The sequence below is a fragment of the Macaca mulatta genome, chromosome 18, assembly GCF_049350105.2.
Source record: "Macaca mulatta isolate MMU2019108-1 chromosome 18, T2T-MMU8v2.0, whole genome shotgun sequence".
NCBI lineage: Eukaryota > Metazoa > Chordata > Mammalia > Primates > Cercopithecidae > Macaca > Macaca mulatta.
The window spans coordinates 1,618,365-1,630,421 of NC_133423.1; the positions used below are offsets into that span (position 1 = coordinate 1,618,365).

At 51.3% G+C, this 12,057-nt stretch overlaps 1 protein-coding gene across 29 annotated transcripts in view; it reads right to left on the bottom strand.

Annotated features, from left to right (window-relative positions):
- ATP9B (ATPase phospholipid transporting 9B (putative)) overlaps positions 1-12,057 on the bottom strand; it is a 295,624-nt gene that overhangs the window by 20,898 nt on the left and 262,669 nt on the right. For all 29 annotated transcript variants that reach the window (XR_013408181.1, XM_077974850.1, XM_077974843.1 and 26 more), the window contains 5 exons: positions 11,522-11,611; positions 10,423-10,567; positions 10,156-10,220; positions 8,053-8,208; positions 7,816-7,880 (listed from right to left, as the gene is read on the bottom strand). Coding sequence is in view for 28 of the 29 variants with exons in the window: in XM_077974850.1 (XP_077830976.1) it covers positions 7,816-7,880; positions 8,053-8,208; positions 10,156-10,220; positions 10,423-10,567; positions 11,522-11,611 (521 nt within the window). In the remaining variant the exon portion in view is untranslated. The remainder of the gene's footprint in view (positions 1-7,815; positions 7,881-8,052; positions 8,209-10,155; positions 10,221-10,422; positions 10,568-11,521; positions 11,612-12,057) is intronic.

Sequence of the window (12,057 nt, forward strand, 5' to 3'; positions counted from 1 at the left end):
CACAAACGGTACAGTTACCATTTTGCTGTCCCTGAGGCTCTGATCCATTTTTTTTTTCAGTCAATTTTCTCTCTGTTGTTCATATTGAGGACTTTCTGTTTTTCTATCTTCCAGTTCACTGTGTCCTTCCTCTGTTCCTTCTATTTTGCTGCTAAGCCCAGTCGTGGCATTTTTTGTCTGGGTTATTTCTCATCTCTAAGATTTCCATTTGGTTCTGCTCTGTATCTTGTCTGCTGGGCTGTTCTATTTTGCCATTTGCTCCAAGTATGTTGGTAATGGCTGTTTCCCAGTCTTTGTCAGAGAATTCTAGCATCTCTGCCATCTCAGGGCTGGCTTCTGTTGCCTGTCTTCCATTCACCTTGAAATCTTCCTGGTTCTCGGTATGGCAAAGGACTGACGGAAGCCTTGACATTCCGGGTACTGCGTATGAGACTGAATTTTCTGAAGGGTGCTGACCCTGCTGCGGTGGGGAGAAGAGGGCACTGTTCTTGTTGCTGTGCAGGGGCAGGGGTTCAGGCTCCCTGTGCGGCCTCCACTGACACTGAGGGGCTCATTATCCTCGACACTGGGGATGGAGTCCTGCCTCCCATTCCATCACCCTGGAGATGCTGGGTGCCTCGCTACATCTCGTGAAGTGGCACTTTCAGCTCTCCACTTGCCTTTTTGGGGAGGGGGAGGCGGGCACAGCCCTTCCCTGGCGTCTGGGTGGAGTAGAGTGACGATCATCTGAAAGTCATCTGTCGTCCTGGCGCCCCTTTTGTGGACCTGCGGTTGGAGAGGCTGGGCCCTTGCTGGGACTTTCAAATTTTAAATTTCTGCACCCATGGGCGTTTCCAGGCTGCCGGCTCCCTCAGCTCCAGCTGTTGGAAAATGTGGGGAGCTCCTGCCGCCTCGCCCCTTGCCCCTCTGTTCACCTCGCTCCCCACTCAGAGCCTTCTGTGTGTGATGCCCACAGTTTCAAGCTCAACTTAGCACAAGGAGCAGGGAGAAACCCATCTACTCCACCTCCCACCGTCCTGGAAGTGGAATTGGGCCGGAAGTGGAGCTGGGCCGGAAGTGGAGCTGGGCCGGAAGTGGAGCTGGGATTTTTTTTTTTGAGACAGGGTCTCACTCCGTGGCCCAGGCTGGAGTACAACGGTACAATCATGACTCACTGCAGCCTTGACCTCCTAGGCTCAGCTGATCCTCTCACCTCAGCCTCCTGAGTAGCTGGACTGCAGGAATGCACCACCATGCCCAGCTAATGTTCTTTTGTAGAGATGGAGTGTCACCATGTTTCCCAGGCTGGTCTCACACTCCTAGCCTCAAGAAATCTTCCCAACTTGGCCTCCCAAAGTGCTGGGATTACAGGCATGAGCCACTGCAATTGGCTGGGTTTTTTTTTTTGTCGTTGTTGTTAAATGACATTGTCACCTATGAGAAAGCATTCTCATAGTTATCTCAGGTTGGGAAAGTGACCCAGTGGCAGAGAACCAGAAACACCCATGACACCACGTTATCTTGTAGCCTGGAAACATGCGGATACCTAAAGGCTATATTCTGTTTTAATATGACTGAGATCCCATGGTCACAGACTGTTCTATTTTTAAAACTGTTGTGGGTTCTATAAGAAACGTTTTCTTCTAAGGTACTTTTAGTCTAGCTCACATTGTTTTCTTGACGGGTCACTGCTGGGCACTAAACATCTACATGCTCAGAGAACTTTATCCAGAAATTCAACTTTAATTTATTGGGTTGAACTTGTACAACACTGCTGTACTTCCCTCGAAATCTTTAATCACTTTTGTTAACTTTCTTTGAAGAACTCCCACTCTGCTTAGGATTTAGGAACACGGACAAATAATTCAAGGAGAGCCCAACCAGGAGTTAAGATGGCAGGTCATCCCCTGGCGATGCCTGGCGAGGGCGGGCGTCCTGTTCTGCGTGCACACAGGCATGTGGACACTCAGCCGTGCGGCTTGTGACTCGCTCACACCAGCAGGAAGGACCACGTGCAGTCACGATTTCTGTATGTGCATTTATGAGAACTCTTGCTTTACTTATGCCAGAAATCTCCCTATCTCTTCAGCCCTTAACAACAAAAACCCCACTGCTGCCTCCTTTTCACCTACTCTCTGGAGGTGTAACTTTCAGCATGTGAGCGATGAGTTTTGACAAGCGTCATGGAAACACGGTGTGATCATGACGCAGAGCATCTCCGTCACCCGCCAGGAGGAGGCCTGTGATGCGCCAGGTGGGAGACCCCTGCTTCCCTTGCTGCCGCGAGTCCCACAAAAATGGCTGTTTCCCGCAAGCTCTCTAACACCTGGCTATTCTCTCCGGGTGGTCTCTGCTCTCTGCGGGTGGGTCTCTCCAGGCCAGTGGTGTTGGGGCTCGCCCACCTTGCCGAGTGTGTCCTCTGCTTTCTCTGTGCTGCAGGGCGATGGACACAGCGCAGCTCTTCCAACCCCCGGCGGACGGCCGTTGGAGTTTTCCCAGTCTGTGGAGATCACAGCTGAAGTGGTGAGAGTCCTGGTGCCAGTCTGAGTGGAAGAATGAGTGTTTTCCTTTTTCCTGGGTGAACACTGAGGAGGGAGGTTGCTGGGGCATGGACAGTGAATGTTTAATTTCATAAAAACTGCCAGTCTGCTTTCTGGAGTGGCTGGACCATCTGCACTCTCGCCAGCAGTGCCGCCCTGCTGCCCGCCTGCCAACACGCCGCTCGGCCTTTCGGCTTGGCCTCCGCGGTGGCAGAGCCTTAACTCTCTCTGTGGCTTAAATTTATCTTTCCTGGTAACTAATGATGTTAAATACATTTTCTTGTGCTTACTGCCATTCTTATGTCTTCTTTTGTGATGGATGTTCAAATATTTCATCTTAAAAAAAAACTGAGTTGTTTCATCGAGTTGAAGATATGTATTGAAAGTATTTCCTTCTTGTCTGCCTTTTACTTGATTAGCACTGTCTTTAGAAGAGCAAAAACTTAATTTTTATGAAGTCCATCATCTCAGTTTATTCTCAGTGCGTCATGATGTTTGTGCTTTGGAAGTCTGTGCCAACCTGGGCACAGGTTGAGGGGCCCTAGAACCCACCAGAGCCTGGCCCTCCTCGGAGATGTGCACACACTGAAGTTTACGCTGAGAAACTTCATCTCAGGTACAAGGACTATTGAAACACAGAGGTTTCGAGGCCGTCTGGCTGTTGAAACACAGAGGTTTCGAGGCCGTCTGGCTGTTGAAACACAGAGGTTTCGAGGCCGTCTGGCTGTTGAAACACAGAGGTTTCGAGGCCGTCTGGCTGTTGAAACACAGAGGTTTCGAGGCTGTCTGGCTGTTGGTTCTAGATGTGGGAGAGTTGTTTCTCTTCTCAGAGGCACCACCGTCCCCACTGCTTCCTATCCAATGTCTGAAAACATTTGTTTCATGTGTTTTCTCATGTTTTCCACTTGATTAGGCTTGGAAGATAAATCTGTTTCCTGTTATTCCAATCATGGCTGGAAGCGGAAGTTCTGAAGACCCTCTCTGACAAACCCACAGAGCCTCCCATTCCTGCAAGTCTGGACACGGCTCCGAGGGACCTGCCTGTGCTCCTCCTGCCCAGAGCCCTCTCTCGGGATGTCACGCACCTTCTTGGTGCTCAATTAAGGTTCAATCTAACTTTAACAAGAGCGCTCACAGGCTCTCCACCTGAGTCACTAGCAAGGGCATAAAGGAGACCCACACCCAGGAATGGCTGCTATGCCGTGGCACTGTGTGTGAGATCCTTGCGGGCAGCTGCCAGAGTCACTGGGGAGACACCTCCGGCCAGTTCAGACTAGCGTTTCCCAAAGCATTTCCGTGGAACATGAGTTGTGGGCTCATGAGATCAGGAGTCTCTCTCAGAGCCTCCAGCTTGCCAAAGCGCACAATGCTGCACCCCACAGAGGTTCCCCATGAGGACTTGGCCTAGGAGCTCTCTTTCTGGCGGAGGGCATGGCATTCCCTAGGCCTGCTTGGGGAGCAAGGGCAGGGTGGGCTTGGGGATCACAGGAGCCTCCCCAGGCTGTCCTGTCTCTCCCAGCCCCTCCTGCTGCCCCATTCCCCATGCCCTAGGGTTCCCCATCACCAGCTTCATGCCCCCCAGGGTCCCTGGTCCCTCCCTGGTTTCCCTGCTGTGCACTGAGTATGCCTAGTCCTTCCTGCTCCTGGGGCCTCTTGCTTCAGGAAAGTCACCTCGGCCACCAGTTCCCTCCAGAGCTGATGAAATGAACGTAGATGAAAACCATATTTGTGGAATTAAGTTCTGTCAACTGTCCTCTAGCTTCTAGAGCCAGTTTCTCTATCATAGCCATGATTTTGGTCTAGTTAGATGTTATTTTGTAAAAACACCATGTTGCTTTTTGCTCACTTCTTGGTATTTATTTCTTAGGTGAAGGCAAACTCATTATTTATTTTCAAAGATTAACTAAAAGCATTGCCCCTCCAAAGCTCCCACCTAACCAAATTCAGAGTATGAGTGCTTAAGAAAGTCACAGACATTTCTTGCGTGACGGACACTCAGAGTGACTTTACATAAAGCCCACTATAAAGAAGAGCTGTAGGAACAGGAGCTGGGGACACCGTGGAGCACTCGGGCTGTGAGGCAGGCATCCAGGCCTCGCTAACCCAAGCAGTAGTTCTTTAAAGAATAATCTCCATGGTCCCCTACATTTTCCTTTCAATGTTTCAAATCCATGATTTTTAAAATACGAAAGAAGGTGAGAATGGTTATGCTTTTCTATGACTTCCAAGGAAGAAGCACACTATTCAAACTCAAGATGCAATCAGCATTACTGTGCAAATTCGATACTATTTAAAAGCAACTAGGCTGGGTGAAAGGGCTCATGCCTGTAATCCCAACACCTTGGGAGGCTGAGGCAGGTGGATCATTTGAGGTCAGGAGTTCGAGACTACCCTGGCCAACATGGTAAAACCCCGTCTCTACTAAAAATATACAAAAATTAGCTGGGCGTGGTAGCACATACCTGTAATCCCAGCTACTAGGGAGGCTGAGGCAGGAGAATCACTTGAACCCAGGAGGCAGAGGTTGCAGCGAGCTGAGATCACGCCACTGCACTCCAGCCTGGGCGACAGAGCAAGACTCTGTCTCAAAAAAAAAAAAAAAAAAAAAGTCATGAACGTAATAATCACTGTAAAGATGTAGGCGATGGGAAAACCTATTTAAAAAGAGTTAGCACTTACTGCACCTTTAGGATTTTTCCCCTTTGTTTGAAGTACTACAGAAAACATTATTGAAATTCATGGGAAGCTGAGAATATTAGCACAAATCCTACCACGATTTCCATCAACTGTATGGGCTATGAGTTGGTAGGTTGCTGGGACATTCTTTGGTCACAGAGAGACATGAAATAAGGCTCAAGTGACACCATGGATGCACAGTGTCATCCTGTGCTACCTCATACTGGGGCTGAGGGAGCCTCAGTGGACAGGATAGCCCAGGGCCGATGATGGCACTTTCCTTGTGGGCCACAAAACGGGAGTCTGCAATGCTTACGATCATGATCAACGGGGTTACTCCCTGTGTGATTATAGCAGGCAGGGGTCTAAAACCTAGGCACTTGTGCCAAGATGAAGGGCTAGGGGTGAGAGAAGCCTGAAGACACATGTGAAGGTTTCCCCAGGCTCTTACCTACTTTATTCAAAGTGATTTTTAAGACCACAGGACAGGCTCCCGATACCCTGGGAGGAACGGTGCTAACACGTGCAGGCGAAGGACGTGGAGTCCGAGGCAGGTGCCCCAGGAGTCTTGGTAGCTGTGAGTCCCACAACTCAGCTGTCCTGAGGCTTGGGGTGTGGGGCCTAGAATCCGCCAGAGTCTGGCCCTCCTCTGAAATTCACACACACTGAAGTTCACACTGACAAACCCACAGCAGGTATGAGAATCTGATATACGTTGTGATTTGTCCTTGCAGAGCATGCAGAATAGGACGCTAACTGGAAATACAACTGTGTGGCCGGGGGTGTGAAGGTGCAGCGTGGGGGGGCCGGGCCTCCAGGGGAAGCAAGGACAATGGGGATGTGAAGGTGCAGCATGGGGGGCCGGGGCCTCCCGGGGAAGCAAGGACAATGGGGGTGTGAAGGTGCAGCGTGGCGGGGGGCCGGGGCCTCCCGGGGAAGCAAGGACAATGGGGACATCTGGCAGTGGTCTAGGCCAAGGGGACATCATGTGTGGAGGCCAGAGGACAGAGAGGACCTGAAGACTGGAGACGGAAGGAAGGCGGAGACCCAAGTGTGTCTCTGTGCATGGCAATGCTCCTTGGACAGCTCAGGATGATGCGGGCGCCTCTCAGGGATTGTGACTTGGGAAGAAGGTGACTTAAGAGAACCTCACATGTTTATCAAAAACCGAATACACGCACAGACTGATATTTCCCTGTATTTTGCTAAAATTGTGAGGAATTCCTGGGATTCAGGGAGCTGTCGAGTGAAACGGTGTTTAGACTGCGGATTAGAAACAGCTCTGCAGGGAGAAAGGACTCTGTTTTCTCTGTGGACCTGGGGTAAGCTCGGTGGCTGCGTGACGGGGAGGAGCACCCGGCGGCAGCCCCTGACGACTCAGGTCTGAGCTGGGCCTCCCACGGGCAAGTTCCTGAGCTCTCTGGGTCTCTCACTTTTCTCACACATGAAGTGGGGACAAGGTGGGGATGAAAGCATGTTCAATGCCGACAGCACTGAGGCCAGCAGCTGTTACTATTAAAGTATTTTCTGAGACTCCTTGTGGGGTAGAACCTGGTTAAGGTGGGAATAAGCTTTGCAGGGGTCAGGGAGGTCAGCGGCAGAGGAGAGGCCGCTTTTAGTTTGCTGCCAACATGAACAGTCACACTGATTTCATTTCTAGGCATAACCACAAAGGAGGAGGAAAAGAGAAATTCCCACCTATTCATCCTTCATAGGAAGTTCCTGTTTTGCAGATAAGGTAGGCGTGGTCGGCAAAATCAGCTCAGCTTTCAATGCACGTCGCATGCCTGCTGCACTTTTGGTGTCCTTTTCTAAGACACTGGTGCTGTTAAATCTTTACTTTTTTTTTTTTGAGATGGAGTCTGGCTTTGTTGCCCAAGCTGGAGTGCAATGGCATGATCTCAGCTCACTGCAACCTCCACCTCACAGGTTCAAGTGATTCTTGTGCCTCAGCCTCCCGAGTAACGGGGATTACAGGCACACACCACCACGCCTGGCTAATTTTTTTGTATTTTTAGTAGACACAGGGTTTCGCCATGTTAGGCTGGTCTCGAACTCCTGACCTCAGGTGATCCACCCACGCCCACCTCAACCTCCCAAAGCACTGGGATTACAGGCGTGAGCCACCACGCACAGCCCTGGTGCTGTTATCTTTGAAAATGAGATTCCATTCCTGCCCGGGAGAGACTGACGGTGTTTGCTTCGACGCACGCCACGCTATATCCCCGCACGCACTGTTCTCCGCTGCTGGCCACACCCCACAGCAGGACGAAACCCCAGCCAGGGGAGGGCAGCTGCAGAGAGCCGGGAGGGCTTGTCAGTGGCCACTCTGTCCCTCCGCCTTCTGCCACGGGACCCTTTAAAAATCTCAGATCCAACACAGTTCCTGACACAAACTATGGCTTCCACTTGAAAACAAAATCTAGTAAGAAAATCCCAGGAGGAACAAGTGTGCAGGTGTTGTCTTGAAGTTCACCCAAGTAAAATGTTGTTTTTACATCAGTATTATTCATTCTAAATGATGACTGTATCAAGAATCTTCTATATATGTTTTGTTTTGTTTTTTTCCAAAATAGATGTCCTCCCCTGGATGAGCTGGCAGGTGCTGAGTGTAACTTACCCCACCATGAGGAAGCCCTGATACAAAGGGACGGATGCGAAGTAGAAGACTGAGGAAAACACAGCCTGGAGAGAGAGCCACAGACGAAGACAACCGTCAGTTCCACAAGCACCTGTGGCCCCAGGCCTCTCAGGGGCCTCGCTACCTCCTAAGCACAGCCCAGGTACTTCCAGCAGCACTCAGCACCTCCTCTCCCGGACGCTGCCCTCCTCGGTGCCAGCACAGAAGGCTCAGTACCTGCATCGTGGAGATGATAAGGCCCCTGTGCATGACGAACTGGCCGAGTGCTGCTGACCTCTTGTAGCTGTTCCGTCCGTGCACCATGAGCAGCCTGCCAATGTGCCGGAACTGCCTGATGGAGAAGTCGGCCGCCAGCGAGGCCTGCTTCCCCTCCTGAAAGAAAAGCACACGGGGCCTTTCAAACACTGCGGACACTGGAAATCAGACTCCAAAAGCTGAGTTTTAGAACTCAGCCTACATTTGACAAAGACTGAAGTTCTCTCTGCAGGACTTTTAGAGCTTCAGCTATGTCAATGGGGACAGGTCCTACAGTCTTAGGCACAGGGGCAGGAAGAGCCCCCAGCACCAGCCCAGGCTCTCACAAGCACTTCAGGAGAGCTCGGCTCCGATAGTCTGTGGGTGTCACAGGAGTCAGCAGAGTCGCAGAGCCTGGGCCAGCCCTGTCGAAGCATTCCCTTGTGATCTGAGCGTGGGCCAGCCCTGTCGGAAGACGGCCCTGTGATATGAGCACGGGCCAGCCCTGTGGGAGGACGCCCCTATCATCTTGGGCTTCTTCAAGGCAGTTCTCCGTTTTTCATATTTAAAGAAATAATCTATCTCCTCTTTCACAATTCTGTTGTAAGGCATTACGAAAGGAAGTAGCCAAGGAAAAAGCCACACTTGCTTGAGCTGGGTGAATTTTCCAGGTCTTTTTGGGTGTGTCTGTATTAACATTTAAGTGACTGTGGATAAAGAGAGCGTAACACAGATAAGGCTGGCACAGAAGATGAACCTCAAACCACAGCTCAGCCAGGAGACACAGGCAACCACACAGAGAATGGCGTGTGGGAACAGGAGGGAGGAACCACACAGAGAATGGCGCGTGGGAACAGGAGGGAGGAACCACACAGAGAATGGCGCGTGGGAACAGGAGGGAGGAACCACACAGAGAATGGCGCGTGGGAACAGGAGGGAGGAACCACACAGAGAATGGCGCGTGGGAACAGGAGGGAGGCCACGGAAAGGCTTGCTGGCCGATCTGCTGACATCTGGACTGAGTCCGAGGGCAGGTGACTAAGAGTGACACCTCCCTGCATGCCACTCCGCCAACAGCAAGTTGCCGAGGGCTGGGCTCTAATGCATGTGGCAGGATCGTCTTTATGAAATGTGGGGTTGAAGCAGGGGACTCTGACCAATTCCTCCTTTACTCAAATGTACAGTTCAGTGCCTGGGACACACCAGGCTCTTCAGGCCGTGCTGACTGACTGTGTGCTGAACACACGTGTTGACCAAGTGTGCATTCACCAAGCATGTGTTCTGACCAAGCGTGCAATGAGCATGTGTTGGGTGTAAAATGACCAGGTATGCGCTGAGCACGTGCTGACGTGTGCTGACCTAGTGTGTGCTGAGCGTATGTGGTGTGCTAAACGAGTGTGCTGAGTGTGTGCTGAGCACGTGTTGATCAAGTGTGTGCCGAGTGTGTGCTGACTGTGCACTGAGCATGTGCTGATGTTTGCTGACCGAGAATGTGCTAAGCACGTGCTGACGTGCACTGAGTAGGTGCTGAGTGTACAATGGCCCAGCATGTGCTGAGTCGTGTTGATGTGTGCTGTGTGCCGAGCGTGTGCTGTGTGCTGAGCACGTGCTGATGTGTGTTGACCGAGCACGTGCTGAGTGTGTGCTGACTGAGCGTGTGCTGATGTGTGCTGTGTGCTGAGCATGTGCTGATGTGTGCTGTGTGCTAAGCACGTGCTGATGTGTGCTGACCAAGTGTGTGCTAAGCATGTGCTGACGTGCACTGAGTAGGTGCTGAGTGTACAATGGCCCAGCATGTGCTGAGTCGTGTTGATGTGTGCTGTGTGCCGAGCGTGTGCTGTATGCTGAGCACGTGCTGATGTGTGTTGACCGAGCACGTGCTGAGTGTGTGCTGACTGAGCGTGTGCTGATGTGCGCTGTGTGCTGAGCACGTGCGGAGTGTGTGCTGACCGAGTGTGTGCTAAGCATGTGCTGATGTGCACTGAGTAGGTGATGAGTGTACAATGGCCCAGCATGTGCTGAGTCGTGTTGATGTGTGCTGTGTGCTGAGTGTGTGCTGATGTGTTGATAAAAGGGGGAACCTACCTTTCCCTCAATCCCAATCCCACAGTCTGCTGCCTGAATCATGCTGACATCATTTCCTCCATCACCTGCAAAGCAAGAAAAGTGAGATAAAATAAAACCCCATCCATCATCACGTTTTTCATTTGTTACCATCAGCAGCTATTTCAGAAACTTCCATGAATAGAGACGAAATCAGTCTAGTTTTAGAGATGGAACAAACTCTGCCCGTCAATGTCAGCCTGCGGGTTTCTCTGGAGACCTCCCCGTGAGCGGGGTGGCGGCTCTCACCGATGGCGCAGGTGCGTCTCCCCGTGTGCTGCTGCAGCAGTGTCACGATGTGGGCCTTCTGCGTGGGCGAGCAGCGGCAGCACACCACGGCGGGGCACTGGCAGGCCAGCTCCACGAACTCATGCTCGTAGTACTTTAGACAAACCTGGACAACAAAGCCTGTGTTATTTCGCCTTATGGTCGACAACGCTGTCCCAGATTTGTGTGATGCAGAAAGTGCAAAACCACAGGAGCAAAGCCCACAGACGCCACCGTTCTCAGTCTTTTCAGTATTCTGTGAATCACTTCACAAGACTCACGGACAGGGGAAAATATAAAAACCATGGGAAGAAATTCTACATAACACGGAACCATCCTCCTGCCCAGGGAAGTTCTTCCACTTGAAGTACCAGAGAGAATCCTCTGGGATTTGAGCTACGACATGACCTTCTGGTCTGATCCCCCTCCCCTGGAATCCAGGCTGCCTTAGTGACTTTCTTGAACAACCTCATGTGACCCAGTGACGTTCTGGGGCAGCTTCTGCCAGATTTCTTGGAGTGCTTGCTCTGGGGACGGTCCAGGACGATTAAGTCCATGAGCCTGTGCAACAGCTGTGCAGGGGGAGGCTCCCACCAGCCCCGGTGCCACAGCTCTCTCAGCCGGGGGCCGCGCGTGCGAGGAAAACGAGGCATGAAGCTACTTGGGGCACTCCTGCTCCAGCGGATGCAACGTGGACAGGACAGAGAGCCAGAACCACAGCGCTGGACAGGCTCCTGTCGCTCCTGCTCCAGGTCTCCTGCAGCACTTTCAGGCTCTCAGTGTCTAATGGAGGAGTAACAATCACCGTGACCCAGCCCTGCTTTCAGACTCTCAATGTGTAAAGGAGGAGTAATAACCGCTGAGATCCAGCTCTGACATCTCCTCAGGCTGGGGCTGCTTTCCAGAGTGGCAGGTGCAGCGGCTACGGAACGGAGACTGCCGAAACAGCACAGACAGGCAAAAGCACTCGACTCAACAAGCCCTCGGTGCACTGGGATGGACGGACACGCTCGGCCAGGGGCCAGCCTTGCCTCAGAGACACAGACAGACACACATGTACTCACTCAGGGTCCAGCCTTACCTCCAGAGAATCCCCAGATATGACCAGTGCACAATCATGCTTCCTTCGAAATGCATTCAGCTCCAAATGTGCCTCTCCCCGATTGGTTACCTCCATTAAGGGAGAAAAAAGAATCCCAAATTAAAATGTTGTCTAAGTTAGAGGCACAGAGAAACAGGGCATTAGTTGCAGAGTCACGGTGGACTGTTTTGGGGTCATCATCTGAAACTAAAGTAGCTTTAGGATTTGGACGCAGAAGAAGGTCCTTTCCAATTCCTCCGGCAGTGCTGGGTGTGTCTACCACTCAGTTAACACAAATCATTTTCACATTTGTGGCAACTGCAAGCAGGAAACTTACAGTGAGGAATGCAGTGGAATCCCCACGCTGATGAAATTTACGTAAAGGGTGCCTGTGAGTTAATAATTACCCTCTGGATAGTTTGGGAAAGTAATTGCCTTTTATAAATATACTCCCTTAATATACAATGATAATGATTAAGAATTTTCTTGTAATTTCCACGAGGTGATTATTTATCAGAGCAACAGGCCAGGGTAGG